General features: G+C 43.4%; 1 protein-coding gene across 1 annotated transcript in view; it reads left to right on the top strand.

The window, feature by feature from the left end:
- atp2a2b (ATPase sarcoplasmic/endoplasmic reticulum Ca2+ transporting 2b) overlaps positions 1–18,296 on the top strand; it is a gene marked incomplete at its 3' end in the record, with an annotated part of 40,637 nt that overhangs the window by 16,317 nt on the left and 6,024 nt on the right. The window contains exons 6-9 of the mRNA XM_080846972.1: positions 12,917–12,997; positions 15,501–15,586; positions 16,095–16,392; positions 16,595–16,761. Coding sequence (XP_080703098.1) covers positions 12,917–12,997; positions 15,501–15,586; positions 16,095–16,392; positions 16,595–16,761 — 632 coding nt within the window. The remainder of the gene's footprint in view (positions 1–12,916; positions 12,998–15,500; positions 15,587–16,094; positions 16,393–16,594; positions 16,762–18,296) is intronic.

Genomic DNA, 18,296 nt, shown 5'->3' with positions numbered 1-18,296 from the left:
TCTCTCTCTGTGTGTGTGTGTGTGTGTGTGTGTGTGACTTTCTGTGTCTCTCCCTCTGACTCATTCACATACACAAACTCACACATACAAAATACAGAATGACCTTGTAGGGCAAACGATTCTTAAGCCTACACCTACCTAGCCTCCTACACACAAACACGTTCCTCTATTTTAAAGGACACTATGGTTGTTAAAGCTTCCACACAGTTTACTCTCTGCTTTGCACTCATTTCCTCAAGCTCACTCCCATCCTCAACTACTCCTGGCCAGTTTAGCTTGAACACGCCATCATTGACTGAAAATCCCTGCACCTTAATTTCAATAGTCAAGGGCATGTCTCTCTCCTCTACTAGTATAGGTTGATTGTTCACTTCTACCTATTCGATTGGTGGGTTCTCATGACAAACGGTATCATGGCAACATGACGAAATGGATACAGACCTGATTGGATTACTGATGAGGCTGATGACGCTCATCTGGTGTTGCCTCTGCTAATATTTTTTGGATTGCCTGAAGGCATTCAAATATACATTTTTAGCATAGACGTAGGATATGAATTATTCAGGGTTATGATCGAATGTATTGTACTGAAATTTGTTTCAACTTTTAAGCCTCTCGGAATGTGTTTTTGAGTGTTGTCATCTCTCCTGTCTGAGGTAGGGTGACGCAAGATGCTGCAGTATGGGGTCTTTGTGGTGGTTGACTGCAGTCTCTGTGGTGTCTGACCCTCACAGGGAGCAGGTCTCTATGGTGTCTGTCCCTCACAGGGAGCAGGTCTCTATGGTGTCTGTCCCTCACAGGGAGCAGGTCTCTGTGGTGTCTGTCCCTCACAGGGAGCAGGTCTGACCTTCAGACTACCCTGCACTGCTGCAGTAATCCAGGGGGGACGGGAGGGAAAGGAGGGGGGTGGCAGACACACACACACACACACACACACACACTCACACACACACACACACACACACACACACACACACAGAGAGAGAGAGAGCGCGCAAGAGAACAGAATGGTTGGCAAAGTGCAGACAGACAGACTCCCGAGCCGGGGGGTGGGGGGTAAAAAGCGGCCGGTGCTGACGCTAAGCCCATGAGCGAGGGCTTGACCTTAAGCGTCAGCAGCGGGAAGTGCCAAAAACATTCGTTGTCTGCCTTCAGCACCTGCTGCCACGGCTGGCTGGCTGTCGCCTAGCTGAGTGCTGAGTGCTGGAGGGTGCCGAAGAGATGTCCGTCACAAATGGGCTCACTGGTTAGAGCACGCAGATGAAGGAAGGGAGCATGCAGGAGTGCCACTGTAGCTTAGGTCATTGGAGGCCTCCTGATGACAGCGCTGTTTGTTCTCTTTGACATTCTGGCCTTTTTTTTTTGTGCTGGTTACTCTTTCTTTGTTCTTTTTTTATTTTGTTCTTGTCATTCATTTTGCATCGCTGTACCAGTCACAATTTCTCATCTCTTGTTAATTTCCAACTTACAAGCTTGATTTCCTCTAAAATAATCTGCCTTTTGGCATGGACCCCTGGCAACAGCCTTACCTTGACCCTGATGCTTGTCAAACATACAAACTTTCCCCCTCCCCCAGTTCAGCCTTCACTTCCTTTTTGTGTTTTGGGTAACTTGCTGTTACAGTGTAGAAATCATCACACAGGCATCACACTCTAACCACAACCATGTGGCCTCAACCACACGTTAGTTAGTTGGTTAGTCGAGAGGGAGGGAGAGAGAGAGAGAAAGAGAAAGAGAAAGAGGGAGGCGAACGAGTACACACAGATGAGAGCCATGACAGGAACTGTCATAGCATAGAAGCCTTCCAGATCTGAAGAGAAATGATTTTGTCATACCAGAAGGTGGCACTTTGTACCTCACTAGCCCTGGGTACATGTGTCAATTTAACCCACCCAATGTAACCAAAATCGCGTTTAACCCAGTCAAAGCTCGTAACTCGCTTATAATTGCCTCATGTAGCTCACGCATAAATTTAACTCTCATTTTTCCGGCAATGTCTGAGCCTTTCGAGAGAGGTGGCCTACGCCGATCGGTGAGCTCAAACAAGGCGGGTCAAACTAGGCCGATGTAACGTGGGGCTAGTGGTGACCGGGAAGCCACTCATAGGGAGTGTTATGCGCATGCATGCCTGCGTGGAGATGACCCAGCCGCTTGTATACAATCCATCCCCATACACCGGAGATAGCCTGAAGGCTTTCAAGGGTACAGATGCATATCAATATGCAGTTGCAGGATGGGTGAACGACACCAATAAATGGCATCTGGAGGCAAAACACATGTATGTCATCACTCAAACAGCGATTATCAACCGATTTATTTTAGTGGTGGTTAAGAGTGCCGATGTGGGCTAGCTAGGTGTAGTTAAAGCCTTTAGTAAAGTTCGCTAGCAGTTCGCTAAATATTAGCACTCTAGCTTAGTCAGGAGAGTTTAGCTCTGATAAGGCACAGCAATTGTGGCAATAAATGGCATCTGGAGGCAAAACACATGTTTTGTCATCACAGGACATGTAAGTTACTCAAATAGCGGTTATCAACCGATTTATTTTAGTGGTGGTTAAGAGTTTCAATGTGGGCTAGCTAGGTGTAGCTAAAGCCTTTAGTAAAGTTCGCTAGTAGCTCGCTAACTATTAGCACTCTAGCTTAGTCAGGAGAGTTTAGCTCTGATAAGGAACAGCAATTGTTCACGATTGAACATCAACGTGCTGCATTTCACTTAACATGTCAGTCATTCCCAAGCTCTGAAGACAAAATCAACATCTACATGGATAGTGGTGCAGGAAAATACAAAGTGTTGACTGCTCAATCAGGAGTTAGCTGTTAGCTTCTAGTTGTCTCTTCTAATTTGCAACCAACCATTTATAGCTAATAATTTATTCCGCCGATCTAAAGCTTTTGGTATACAATTCAATTGTTTATTTGGGGTATTTATTCACGACTGGTGTCGCATCCATCAGCACATCCTGTGTTGGTTTTGACCGACTATGTCTATGTTGTGACTGACGCTCTGCTTGAAAATACGTTTGAGTGGAAGCTTGCGCATTAATGTATCAACTGTCACATTTGTTGCACTAGTCAGAATTCAGTAAAAGATGGAGCAAACACAGTTTTTCTACTGTTGTTGAAACACATACGACTCGTTTTCTTTCCGTCTGAGAGTGGTTATTCAAAGAAAATGTTAAGATCTATCTACTGATAGAAAGAAGGGAACTTTTAGCCACTACACTGCCTGTGCACGATGCGGATCAAAGTTGATGTTAGTAAACAAACAAGGTGTGAGCACATCTTTGCGCATGCCCAAGGCAAGGTAAGAGGTTTTAAAAGTGTGTTTGGGTGTGTGTGTGTGTGTGAAGGAGATGCCTGTGAGGTGCTGGGAACGGACCTAGGCCTTTGGGTAGCAGTTTGAAGTGACGCAGCATATGTGCTCCAGTGTTTGTGTGTGTGTAGCCCCTTTGGCCTCCAGGGTGCTGAGGGGTCACTTGCTGCTGCTTATTGCTCTCGGCGCCAGGACAAGTCCTTTAAAAATGAGCCTCCCAGGAGAGGTTGTGCTGATCCCCAAGTCCCAGGAAGAAGGGCCTACGTGCGGGTTGGCTGGGCCCGAGGCTGGGGTGAGCCTCTACAACACAAACACCCCTCCTGTGGCCTCTGGTGTCTCTCAGACTACAGGAAGTGCCACATCTCTTCCAGGAACTTTGGAGGAATTCAAGGCATAGGGCTCTGGTGGAGAAGGATTCTTGATTTGTTGACCTCTATTTCTTTATTGCAATTTACACAATGTGTAGCTAAAGCCTTTTAGTAGGGCGCTATTATTCTATTAGAAATTAGTAATCTCATTTTATCCCCTTGATCCTGAAAAGATTTATTTGTTAAATTGATCTAATTCAAGTAGCTAGCCGTTATCAAATCCAATATTGCAGCTGTGTATTTTTAAAAGAAAGCCCACATTAACCGCCTGTTATTTCAAAGGCTTAGGAGTACTGTACCCTTCCTAACAGTTGTATGTTCATGCACGCATGTTCTATTCCAAGTGATGACAGCCAAAGGGTTTGCTCTTTGACTGCCTTTGATGGAACTTTTGTTAGGTTGGAGTTGATTTTTGCCCCTGTAAACTGATGAGGACCTAGAAGACGTGGACTGTTACTGAGAAACCGGTTGCTATTTAAAGCCTCAACCAAAACAGCCTTTAGATGCCCAACTCCAGCTGTCACTAATTGAGCCTGCTTCACACATCAGCGCTGGGTCTAGAGTGTCTCCTCACATCCACTCTAGAGAGGGGAAGAGGGGACACTTAGAGACAGGAAGACAAGAGAAAGTCATTCAGGGGGTTTGCTGTGTGTGTGTTTTACTGGAGGGAGCAAAACCAGCCCCAGAGGAAGTGCAGCCCAATTTCATCAACATTACAAAGATAAGGCTCCTTTTCCTGCCTCTATGACTCAGCTAGTAACAGAACTAGCCGCAGCTTCAGACCTTGGTGAAAAGGTTGTTCAAAAGGGTTCTGCTCCACTCTTACCCAGGCTGAGGTGTGCTCCACTCTTACCCAGGCTGAGGTGTGCTCCACTCTTACCCAGGCTGTGGTCTGCTCCACTCTTACCCAGGCTGAGGTGTGCTCCACTCTTACCCAGGCTGTGTTCTGCTCCACTCTTACCCAGGCTGTGGTCTGCTCCACTCTTACCCAGGCTGTGGTCTGCTCCACTGTTATCCAGGTTGTGGTGCCAGGTGGCCTTATTACTGTCTGCCTTTCCTTCCTGCTCTGAAAAATATAGGTTGCCTTACTATATCGGACGCATCTTTGATGGCAGCTATATATCAGGCGCACGTTCCATATTTCACTTACGTGGTTTGGGGGCATTTTGACAATGTATTTTTATAAATTGGTTCAGTGAAACGGGGGACCTCTGGTGAAAACGGTCCAGTCTTCAGTGTTGCAACAGGAGATGGATTGCATTTTACCTGCACAATCTGGCACATTGCGGGTGTGCTGTGCTCTGTAACATCAGGGTGATCAAACTGGAAGGTCAGTCTGACACAGGCCATGGCAAGTGCCTGCTGAAACTGCAACAAGCCAGTTGTTGCGAACACGAGTGTTTTACATAATGCAAAGAGGTTCCTGTCAGCAGCTGGTGCAGGTGAGGTGACAGTTGCGAACTCCAACTCTGCGCCACTAGAAGAAGAGTTCAAGTTTATTTTCATAACAAGTTACTCCTTTAGTTATTTCTCCTCCCCTGTTCCTGTTAATATTATGGATACATTTATGTTTTATGTAGTTACATCTAGGAGAACTACACCAGCCTTCCATGCTTTTATGGTAAATTCAGCCTGGTTAGGAAGTGGTGTGTGTGTGTGTGTGTGTGTGTGTACAGATTTCAAAAGCTAACATTTAACCTCCTCTGTTTTTTTCTTTTATCAAGAATGATGGGCAGAGAAAGAAAGGGGGAAATGTGGGGGAGAATCTGAACTTCCCCCTGCCTTCAGCCCTGGCTCATAAAGATGCAGGGCTTAAACGGTTGGGATATCTGTCTTTCTTCTCAGTGATTCCAGCCGGTTGGTTTAGAGGGAAATGACGAGGTGTTTACATTTGCATTTGTTTCACTGGCAATCTCTGCAGCCAACTCTGTTTGTGGAAAGAATGAAGTGCGCTCTATTTTTGGCCCTCAGAATGGAGTGTAATGGAACATTTTCCGAGTTAATGCATCGCATTCCTCTCTTGAGCGGGGGGGCCTTGGCCCAAAACATTGACCTTTTTAAGATTTCTTGACATGCAAAGTGCTACACTAGACCCAGCGATGGTGCACAATGAGACTGAGCGGTTCATCCCCTAGACTCCAGTAGATCCTAATCTCAGTTTCCCCCACCATAGATCGGAATGAACATGCTGCCCAATAATCTCTTTCACCTGTGCACCATTTCAGTCAATGGTTTATATTTTCCCCATCAAATGGGAAGGCATAACAACAGGACACCAAATTGGTGAGCTAGGCGGCATTTGTCCATCACAGTTCCTCTTTTCTTATTCCAGTATCTATCAAGCTTCTTCTGTATGTGAAATCAGTCATCTCCCCTTAATGCCTAGTTAAATATAGTGTTCCCCCTACAATTGTACTGTTGAAGACACTTGAAGTATCAAAACAATTCATTGACAGGTGTGCCAGTGGCGAAAATAATGAAGCTGTGCAAATTGCATTGCAAGTGAAGATGCGCAGGGAAAAGAATACTCAATTTGACATCAGTGATGATGGTTAATACATAGAATGTCCATTTGTACCTGTAAGGCTTTTCTCAAACATCGGCCAACATCTGCTAGTGACATGGTTGTGTTATAAAAAGGACATCACCATTTTGGAATTTGGCTGCCATTCAGTTTTGGTCTCTGCAGTTGGCAGAAAATGTAACTTGAGGCCATATAAGATCTAATAATTTATGGTTTATTTATTTGATTTCTAACCCATTGAAGAATTTGTTGACGGAAGTAGGACATTTCCTTCAGATCAAGAGATTGCTATGGCATTGTAAAACTGTAGAATCAGTCTACTGTTAAAAAGGTCAGTAAGTTGTGATGCAAAGGTTGTAAAAAGACAAGACTTGTATATGATCACTCTTGGTACAGTGTAACGATATCTACTTATCTAGGAGGAGAAACCAGGTTGTTGGATCATGTCATTTCAATGTAGGCTAATGAATTGTAACCTCATGTTGTAAGCCAGTAAACATCAGGCGCTGCACAACTGTCCTCATTAGCACTTAGCACTGTAAAAAATATCTAATAACGATTACAATTTTTTATCAAATTAATCACATGTTTCTGTGGATTAATCATGATTAATCACATATTACCGCTTTTCTCTGTATATTTTTGTAAGAAAAAGATGTATGACTAAAGACAGATATATATACATTTAAAATGTTTTCTTTTTTTTATTCATAAAAAACAAAAACAATGGTGCTGCAACTCAGCAGTTATCTTTGCTATTCCATATTGGACAATAATACATCTAGAAATGATGATCCTGATGTAATTATATGGCTTTTTATCAAATCACCAGGTTATTGCTCTCATGTTGTGCCTTTTCATACCTTGGGATACTCAGGAGTAGGTTGCCCGTTCACAAAATGCTATAAAGATTAAAAAAAAAATAAAAAAAATCATAATGGCCTTTTGGGACATTTTGTTCAAGATTGATACAGTATATTAAGCTCCTTGCATCTTGATGGTGTTTGCTATCACTATCTAGGATAGCTAAGTGTGTACCCTTAAGGCTGATTTATGCTCGGGGACGTAAGCGCAAGAGGCCGCGCAAGCCCCTTGCGTGACCCTTGCGCGACTTTCACGTCTTGCGTGCGTCGGCCCCTTTTTCTAGACTAGCGTCAATTTTTACGTAAGGTCTTACGCGAGCCTCGCAGCCTGCATTCTATCAACGAATGTTACGAGATGAGGTTACTAAAATATTATGCATGTCTACTCAGTTGTACAGTGCTTCCCAAGTAAAGAACTTCAAGTTTCAGACTTTCTGTTAGGGAACCTGTTATCTATCTGCAGAGCAAATGTCAGGCTCATACAAAAACATTAACGTGAATGAATTGATGCTAATACCTAGCGCGGTCTCTATAGGATTCCCCATATACGTTAGCATTAAGCTAACGTATTTTCTACCACAGTAAAACATGCAATACTATGTGATTGTTTTTAGAAAACGAATGTTTCGTGATGAGATTACTAAAATGTAGTCTGCACGTCTGCTCAGTTTAACAGTGCTACCCAAGCAAAGGTTTGAAAAGAACTTCAAGCTTCAGACTTTCTGTTAGGGAAACAGCTTTCTATCTGCCAAGCAAAAGGCAGGCAACACGCGCAACATTTGGGAGCATGAACTGCACTGAGTAAATTTTGCGCAACAATTAACCCCAACGCTGAACCAAGCAGCCGCCTTTACAGACGATAACATTAACATTTTGACATTAACATTAACACATTTGTTGGAGAGACTAGTTATGTACTTGTAGTCGTTATAATACTAGTTGACATGAACCATAACTGTTTGGGGATGTTCTCAACTAGATAGTTAGCTAGATAGCGTAGTTCGTTAGCTAGATAGCATAGTTTGCTATCTGGCTAGCTTCAAGAAGCTTCATTTACTTTGGAGCAGACATATGTGTGTTTGTTGATCTTTGATACATTGAGTTGGGAGCAGGGTCTCCCACACTGTTAAATCCACAGCGGTACCTTTCCTCCTTTGTTTTGGGCTTTAGAAAAATGCGGGGAAAAAACGATGTGTCTCTCTAAAATCTCAGGGTACCTTGTGTCAGAACAACAAGTCCCGTATGAACACCCTTTCACCATGCTCCTCAGACCTCAAAGTTGTCTGACCCTCTTCTCTTAGTAGAGGTTGCTTAGCTAGGATTGGACGAGGGCCGTTCTAGGGAGGAGTTCCGCGAACGTGGGTTTATTGGAAACTCATTCTGCACATGCTTTAAATGAGTTAAAAAAAAAATAACGCATTAATCCTGTAATTTAATCATAACGCGTTATTTTTCACAGCTCTACTAAAAACATTTCTTTGGACTCCAGGCCAGGACTAGAAATCCGTCATTCAGTGCGTGCCTCCTGTAATCCACCATTGTCTTCCACTTAGTTCTAACATGGCACTCTTAACACTCTTAGGTAGGGTTGGGTACCGAGAACCAATACAGCACCGGTTCCATACAACCGGTACCTACCCGGACCGAAATGCAACGCAGATTTCGGTGCTACCTTTCGGTGCCTGAGATTTAAATTTAAATTTTTAATTTTTTTATTAAAAAAATAATAATTTAACAAAACTTGCGATAGCTAACGAGAAGTAACGTTTGTGGCGTAGATCTTCCTGAGTACGATCTGTAAACTTTTTTGGGTTGCTAACAGATTTCGTGGGGCACATATAAAATTGCTCCATCTCCCAATGTAGACTCTCGCCTGTGTCGCTCACGCTCATTGGTGATAATGTAGAGGGACTAGTGGAAACGGGATTTGTGTTGAGGATAGGGATGCGTACCGGTACGCCGGACCGGTTCTGGACTTGTAAAAACGTTTAGGTTCAGGTCCAGAAAAACCGAAACCCCAGTGATTCGGTACTGGACTTGTAAAAAATCTAGCACTCACATACTATATCCTACTATATTTTCGTTCTAGACCACCTTGAAATTCGCGGTGGAAAAAGACATTCCTATACGGTTACGCACCCGGACCGAAATGTCACGCAGATTTCGGTGCCTGAGCCGATTTAAATAAATAACAGCAACAAATCATGCAGCTAAATCTTGAAAACTTATGTAAAATGTTGTCTTATAAACATGAATTATTTCAGGCTGCAACATGAAACACAGGGGCTGCTTCCAAAACAGTAGAAAACTAGCGATAGCTAACTAGCAGTAACGTTAGTGGTGTAAGTATGATTTGTATGAATTATTTTGTATTTTTTTGCCAGGCAGATTTCGTGGGGCACATTTACAACTGCCCTAGCTCCCACTATAAACGTTGTCCTGTGTCGCTCATCGGTGTTTTCATAGCAACAGTCGTATGACAATGAAGAGCAGGCAGCATGTCACAGAACAAGAACAAACAGAGCTAGCCATAAACCTTTTAACAGAGAAAATACCGAAAGGTAAACGGTCAAAAGTGTGGCTGTATTTTGCACAAAAAGATTCAAACATCACGACGTGCAGCAAATGCAACACAACAATTGCGTGTAAAGAGGAGAGAAGGTCAACAGCAAATCAGCAACCTCAGACTGACAAATAAACGGCATCACAGCAAAACGTATAATAGTCTCTTAAAGGGGCAGTGCACATTTTCTCGTACTCAGTGTGTTCAAGTAAAAAGATTAACTATAAACAGATAGAAAAAATCGATATAGACAAATCAGAAAAATAATACAATACAAACTAAATAATACATTTTTGACTCCAAAGGCAAATATGCTCATATTTTTGCAAAATAAGTTTGAAGCTGTAATGTGTGCAGAGTGTGTGTGTGTGTGTTTTTTGTACTTATTTATATTTATTTAAGTAGACTATAAACTGTTGTTTACAGTTAATATAATGTTCATAGTTTGAAGTAAAAAAAAAAAAAAAGCTGTAGTTTGAAGCCAAATGTTTTGTATGTATTTATATTAATAGTATACTTTAAACAGTTCATATATTCAAATATGCCATGGGTTCGGGTCCGGACTTATTAGGTCCGGACCTGAACCTAAACCTCTGGATTCGAATTCGGACCTGAACCTGAACGTGGGTTTAGGTATGCATCCCTAGTTGAGGAGTTGCCATGGTAATGGGTTGACTTGTGTGTGGTTTCGGTTTCAAGATAAGTGTGGTTGTTCTAAGCAGAAGTTGGATACGCTTTATTAAACGGAGAGCTACCGTCTCATCCAAAGATATTCCTTCTCAATGCGAGTTCTTAAGAGAGCACTAACTCGGACGCTACAATAACATTGCAACAGTCTAATGACTGCGAAGAGTAGACAGCCTTGCACAGAGCAAACACAAACAGAGCTAGCCATCAATACAACGGAGAAAATGCCGAAAGGTAAACGATCAAAAGTGTGGCTGTATTTCGCACAAAAAGATTCAAACAACTCGACGTGCAGCATATGCAACAATAAAATTGCGTGTAAAGGGGGGAGAGAAGGCAAGAGGCCCTGAACCTAAACTCTTAAAGGGGCAGTACACATTCACAAAACCAGTGGGTTTAAATCAGGGATTAGAAACGGTTCAAAGAACGAAAACGAAAACCGGTAAAGAACGAAATTTTACGAGGAACGTAATCGAAAACGGGAACAAAAACAATTTCAGCTGTTCCGGAGTGAAAACAATATTTTCAATTTTAAATAACCGGTTAATAACGTTATTTTTCGTTCCAAAAAACTTTTCTTGAAATATTGTGGAAATAAAATTATTGTTAAAATAAATCTTGAAAAAAGTTTTATTCCGGAAGTGATGGGCTTGGCTACCTGCCCGCTAAATGTTACCCAGACCGCCTGGCTGAAGTGAAACTACTGTTGACACTAGCGAGTAGCCTAACAGGTCCATCCAAACTTGCCATGAGTGTGCTGCCTTTCCCCGTTACCCAGGTCAGTGTAGAGCGTGCCTTTTCGGCTCTCAAATATGTCCTGTCTCCTCTGCGCAGCAATCTGAAGGAGAATGTTTTGGAGTACATACTTTTCCTTAAACTGAATAAGCAATTTGGTATGTAAGCTATCTGTTGTCCATTTCAAATAGGCTAGCTCTCGAGTTAATAGGCCTCTAGCTATGGACATGAGTTGTGATTATTTTGCGCATAATGGAGAAGGTTTTGTTGGAGATGCTTTCCGAATTTGAATGTAAGCCTAAATGTGACTGGCTGAGTATGTTGTCATTTTGTTTTGAATAGCCATGGGTTTAAGCTGCTGCATTTTCTTGCTTTCCTTTTTTTGAACGGACTTCAGTACGAAAGACATGGCCATGTTTGCGTTTAAATGGTCCTGCAGCCTGATTTCATGTTGCTGACTGTCGAAAAGGAGGAACCTTTTGTACGGAAAAAAATAAAATTGAGTGATATAATGTTGTTTCATTATTGACGTTGGAAAGGGCGCATTGCATAATGACAAACATTAAGCACGCCCCCCCCCCCCCCCCACGTTATTAACCGTTCTTCTCTAATGTTCTAACCGGTTAATAATATGAAGGGAATCATAGGAACACTGGAACGGAACAGAAAAATAACGTTTCTGGTCAGAACGAAACGCAATGAAAAATATTTCGTTTTTAATCCCTGGTTTAAATAAATGCAAACAAAATAATATTTGTTTTACTCTGAAGGCGAACATGCTCATATTTCTGCAAAAGAATTACTGAAGTGTGAGGTGTGTGTACAGAGTGTGTTTTGTATTTATTTATATTTATTTAAGTGTACTGTAAACAGTTGTTAAAAGTTAATATATTGTTCATAGTTTGAAGTTAAAAGGTTTGAAGCCAAGTGTTTTGTATTTATTTTTATTTATAGTATACCTTAAACAGTTAATATATTGTTAAATTTGAAGAAAACTATTTGCCTTGGCAATAAATAAGCCTTTAATGTCTTTAATAAAAAATAAAAAAAGTATCGGTTCTGGCACTGTTTAGGCACCGGTATCGTTTTAAAAGTATCGGTTAAGTACCGGTATCGGAAAAAACCCAAACGATACCCATCCCTACTCTTAGGAGCCACCCATGGGACACATGACGCGTTTCCCCTCAAGGGGACCCGCCATAGAGTGCCTTTCTCACTCGTAATGTGCTTGAAACCATGTCCTGGACATGCAGGGTCTGGGCTGATAGACTGAGGTGCTGTGAGGGGGAGCTTATGATGGACACTCCTCCTGTGGCATCCAGCATCAGGCCGACAACCCTTTTAGTGGAGAGAGAGTCCCTCAGCGGTTCAAAGGAGGTGGACTGTGAGAGAACTAAGATTGAAGAAAAGAAAGCCATGATGTGGTAGCGCGTAGGCAAAAGTAAAGCTTAATCAATAATTCAAGTCTGCATTCTGAATAATTATTAAGTCATTTTTTTCAAACACAGTGGATCAGAAATGGATGAGCAGTTTAGCTTTTAGAATGCACCAGCATTTCGAGACGGTTTGGGCTTATTTGGTATGCGGCCATTAGTGGTTTTAAATTCTTGTTTTGGTATGAATTCCCTCGCTTCCAAAAAAATAATAAATACATTTGAAGAGATGATTAACCCAAATAAGAACGTCCTCCAGTTGAATGACCTTAGTTGGGAAAGGTTGGGTGATGTCAGTCATTTTCACATGGTTGTGTTGCACTTGGCTGCTTACTGACGGATGCACTAACACTAAAAAAAAGAAAGTAAAATAAATTGAAAAATAAGCAATGTTTGCTTATCCATGCTTCTCTGTCTCTCTTTCCTGCAGTGGGTGACAAAGTTCCTGCCGACATCCGCCTCACTTCAATCAAGTCTACCACGCTCCGGGTGGACCAGTCCATTCTGACAGGTGAGAAATGGCCTTATTTGTCTCTGTGTTTGTTTGTTTGTTTTCTGGACCCAGTTCTAAATAATGGAGGCTGTTCAGCTGGTGCTGGGCTTGAGGCAAGAGAGGTGACTGTTTCCTTATGAATGGAAATTGGGAATGTGTTGCCAGATGCCCACTAGGGCCTCGCCGTGCATGCAGAGAGAGTGTGTGTGTGTGTGTGTGTGTGTGTACCACTATCCCTCATGCTGGTAAGAGAAACCTTTGAGTTCAACAAATGTTACTCTTGATTGATGTTGTACCTTTGCTCAGTGTTGTCTCCTGATACAACCCTTTTGGCATTTTGGTAAATATTTGACCTCAGTAGAGGTTGTGTCTATGTCCTGCCCCTGGTTATCGGCAAGGGCAGGGAGATTCCCCGGTGAGCGTGGGGTCCACTGGGCCAGAGCAGAGGCACCTCATGAATCTGCCTTGTAGTCATCCTGCTGCCTGCTCACCATCCTCCCTGACCTGTGCTTCAGTGAGAGGTCAGCCATGCTGAACCGTTTAGAGAGGTGGAAAAAAAGAACAGCAGGGTGAGAACAGATGGAGAGAGGTAGAGACAGAGGGGGAGAGAGAGAGAGTGCAGGAAGAAGAGCGAATCAGAGAGATGGAGACGAGGGCAAGGGAAGCAGGCCAGATAGTGGAGTCTTGCCTCAATGCCTTAATTGGTAGCTAGCAATGATGAGCAATGATGGCAGTCGGTGCGTTCCTCATCCTCATGTCAGCCCTTCCTGCTCATTTTTGAAGGGCAGCTCAGCACATTTCAAACTGATATGCCTTCAGTCTCGCTGCACTTCACCAGCCAGGTCAGCAATGTGAAGTTTACGGTCCACATCAACTCCTTTTGGTGGACCGTTCACAGGATCTTCAGGTTGCCATTGTGTTTGATTTTGGTTTAGTTTGAGGGCAGGCTCTAGAGTACTCTTCTTATGAGTCCCCTGCACGCTTCATTTGGTATAAGGACGGACATTTTAAGTTTAATAATCAACCAGTCAAGGAATTTCAGTGTTCAATTTTGACCAACATGAGTAGGACAAAGGCAATATCAGATGTCAGTTAGGGCTCATTTTGTGTGTGCAGACAGATGTCATTGCATAAAGACCATGTTTGCACTTCCATATAGTTTATGTACAGGTCCAGCCTTCTTCATATGTAAAGTGTAACTTAGCTGTCATAACTGACAAAATGGTTTATTTGCCTTATTGCTCTCGTCGCGTGGCATGATTTATAGTCGGCTTAATCTCTTCTGTCAACACATTAAGGTAAACAAAGCTAGATGGGCTTCGCAAACAATTTGTCACTCGAGACCCCAAGAGACCACTGAACTAATAAAGGTGTAGGTGTGGGTGAGCGGGGCTTCTACCTCCTCAGAGTTGCACCTTTTGCTTTTTTTGCTTTTTAAATTGAAATAATTACCCTAACCGTATGTTGTCATTATCTTGTCACGTCAATGTAGTTTTAAAATGTTTTCATCAGTTATTATTAAAATATGAGTAATTGTTGGTTTAAAATTGTTGTATATATTTTGTTGCATAATGCTTCATTCCTCGTTGTTATCAGTATATTTGTTTATCAAATGTTTTGTAAGTCACTTTGTACCAAAGCATTTGTTAAATACCTGAACTTTAAGTATAACTATACTATGATTAGTGGATAACAGAATGCTGTGGCTTATATTCCTTCTGTGGGTTGGGTTGGGTTGGGAAGGGAGTGGCTGGGTTGGGTTGGGTTGGGTAGGGAGTGGCCTTACATTTTAAGTTGAAGTATGAGCAGTACTGCAGCTTTCAGGATAGCTCTGGATAGGGGTGTGTCCTCAGCTTAACAAGTTGGCCATTTCAACACAACACAACACATTCTTTCCGCGCAAAATACAGATTGAGCTAGTGAATTTCATCGCACCAGTTAAAATTGGGTTAAGATAAGTAGAAACCGTTGATCTTGATGTCCTTTTCAACTTGGTCTATGAGTAGTCGATTCTTTATGTCCATCCCGGATTAGAAACCTGTTTTGCTTTCCTTCTCGCTTCATTTGATTTTAACTGATTACTGCTGAGCTTTTTGTTTTCCTAGAGGAGAGCCATATATGGCTGTGGTTAGGGGACGCTCTGGTCAGTATCAGTCAGTGGTGTGTGGAACAAAATCAATATGTAATCAATGTTGATGGCCTATATGCAATCAACTTGCAACCAATGTTTTGGTCCTCTAAAATGTTCTTGGCTGATATTTATTATCTGAATATGTCGCTCACCAAGTAAGAATGTGTAGTGCTGATGGCCACAGACTTCTTGTTTTACACTAATGCAGATGAAACGACCAGCTTCATGTCTGAGTGTGGCCCAGTTTCAGATGCTCCTTACATAAGATGATGCTGGAGTAAACCAGGGACGAGCTAAAGGGAGTGTAATTGTTTCATAACGGGTCTTTCAGTAAAAAAAAGTAGTAAGCGCACTGAGGACTAATTCTTTTTCTTTGCCCTCCCCTTTCAGGAGAGTCAGTTTCAGTCATAAAGCACACTGACCCCGTGCCTGACCCCCGTGCAGTCAACCAGGACAAGAAGAACATGCTCTTCTCTGTGAGTCTGAAGTCTACCATTCTCTCTCCTTTCATCTCTCACCCTCGATTCCTCCCTCCCTCTCGCTCTCTCCTTCTTTCCACATCACCTCTTTCAAAGCCAGGTCATCATTTTTTTTCCCGCCGCCCTCTTGTTGATGTGATTTATTGACTTTGTGCCCTTTTTGTTTCACCGATCCCTGCTATCATTCTGTGCGAGTCACTTAGACCCTAGTCACCATTGACTTGCTGTCCCCTAGTGTTGTGTACTGTATTAAAGTCTGCTGGTGAGGTGATAAGAGAGAACTGGAGCTCATCAAAATGTATTACATTTTAGTCTCAGACATAAGGTAGCAAAGATAAGACTTGGGATGTTTGTATCCAATTCCTATCTGCAAGTCTGTAAACTTCCCTAAAAGTGATTCATTAAAAAGCGTTTCTCTAACTGGAAGTCATGCGTCATAATGAGTTCAATGACCATTGGCATTCACCCCCCCTTAACCATCTCATTCCATCCTCCTCCGCCACAGGGTACCAACATTGCCGCGGGCAAGGCGGTGGGCGTGGTGGTGGCCACTGCCGGCTCCACGGAGATCGGCAAGATCCGCGACGAGATGGCGGGCACGGAGCAGGAGCGCACGCCTCTACAGCAGAAGCTAGACGAGTTTGGGCAGCAGCTGTCCAAGGTCATCACGCTCATCTGCATCGCCGTGTGGCTCATCAACATCGGCCACTTCAGCGACCCCGTGCACGGAGGCTCCTGGATCCGCGGCGCCGTCTACTACTTCAAGATCGCCGTGGCACTGGCTGTCGCCGCCATCCCTGAAGGTGAGAACTTAATGAGTGTTATAAATGATGATCAATCGGAAGGATTCAAATAGGATTGCCACTTCAGATAAAATGTGTGGTCAGTTGAAAAGTCATTACAAACATTGCATGAAGTTACATCATGAACATTATTTAAAAAAAATAATCTTCACTGGACCATCAGTCTTTGGAGCTAATATCTCTCTCTCTCTCTCTCTCTCAGGTCTGCCGGCTGTCATCACCACCTGCCTGGCTCTGGGCACTCGTCGCATGGCCAAGAAAAATGCCATTGTGCGCTCACTGCCTTCGGTGGAAACGCTAGGTTGCACCTCAGTCATCTGCTCAGACAAGACGGGCACGCTCACCACCAATCAGATGTCTGTCTGCAGGGTAAGGCCCCACATCTATCAAGCTACTTGTACTTGTTTTTTTGGCCAGAATAAAATATCAAGTGTCAAGATATTAAGTGTACTTAAAGTGCACTTAAACATCAGGAAATTACAGATCACAAAAGGTCCTTGTTAAATGTAGAGAATTTAACATAAACAGGAACAACTATAGCCTCAACTATGTTTCTACTTGTCAGTGAGTTGTACATCACGGCAGGGTCTGTAGCACTGCCAGATAGAAAGCCATCGGCTGGAGAGACGAAATTGGGTTGTGGCATCAGAGAGGCTGAGATTTAGCCATCCCCTAGCTGTCACATTGTTTTAAGGGTTTGTTTTGTTTTTGAATTGGGCTCAACAATTTAATTTGTTTGTCTTGGCAAATTGCTTTTGGCTGGAGAAATATCCACTGCATTAATCGCCAGAGGGTGTGGAGATCAGGCGTGTCCCAGAGTTCTGGTGCTTGAGCGGGTAGCGCGTCTTTAAACTACGTGATTAGTATTTGCAGCTGCTGTACGAGACGCTTGTCCTCGGGAGTGTTGGAGCTGAGTGTCCTGCTTCCTGCCCTCTTCTGCAGATGTCTGAAGCCTTGATTGATTCAATTCAAACACCCTGCGTTCACCCCAGCATGGATCACATTTAATGTCTTACTCTGGCTGTTGTAGAATCCCTCCTCTCCCTCTCTCCTTCTCTCCTGCTGTTCCTCCTCCTCATTGAAATGATGTTCCTCTTTTCTCTAGTCCTCACCACCTTCATTCGCATCCCTTTCACTGTGATCCATCAGCCTCTCTCGCTCCCTCTCTCTTTTCCTTTCGTGTTGTCTTCTCACGCTCCCCCTCTTCTTCTGCTTCTTTCTCACACTCTCTCGTTCAATCGCTCTCTCTCTCTCTCTCTCTCTCTCTCTGAGGCAGTGTGCACCTCGACAGAGAGCTGATCAGTATGCAGGAAGGAGATGCTTGCAGTGGTGTTGTGTAACTGACCTTGTCTTGGGGACTCAGTCTCTGCCTAGGCTTTAGTAGCCTCAGAGCCTGGAATGCAGTCCACGCACACACACACGCGCACACACACCAGCTCACTGGGAGGCACGAACAGCCCCTTGGAGCTATGTGCTTTGAATCTATAGCTTACATGCCTCATCAGTGAACCTGTCGTACTGGTAATGCAGTGTTCTCTTCCAGCTCAGATCACCGGTTCTGTTCTACCAGCCTGCACGGCCATTCTGTTTAATCACACAAAGAATAGTGCTTGTTGAGCAGCCAGTCCCATTTAGTCCCCTGCACCATTCCATAAAGCGCTCCTCATACAGAATGAATGCGTGGCCCTCTGTGATGTGAATGGCACCTCTGGTCCAGCGGCGTCTGCGCTCGAGTGCTTTCATCCAGGCGTTGGGCTGGAGCAGAGCTGAACGGGGGAGCGTCACGCCGAGGGTCCCTCTCCAAAAAGCGCCCACTGTGCTGTGACCTTGAGTGCTATCAGCGAGAGCCCAGATAGGCTTTGCAATTAGCCATCGGGGCTCCCGATCCACTGCCTTCTCCACTG

Source organism: Sprattus sprattus (genome assembly GCF_963457725.1).
Source record: "Sprattus sprattus genome assembly, chromosome: 11".
Lineage (NCBI taxonomy): Eukaryota > Metazoa > Chordata > Actinopteri > Clupeiformes > Clupeidae > Sprattus > Sprattus sprattus.
This window is presented reverse-complemented; position numbering and strand designations above follow the sequence as displayed.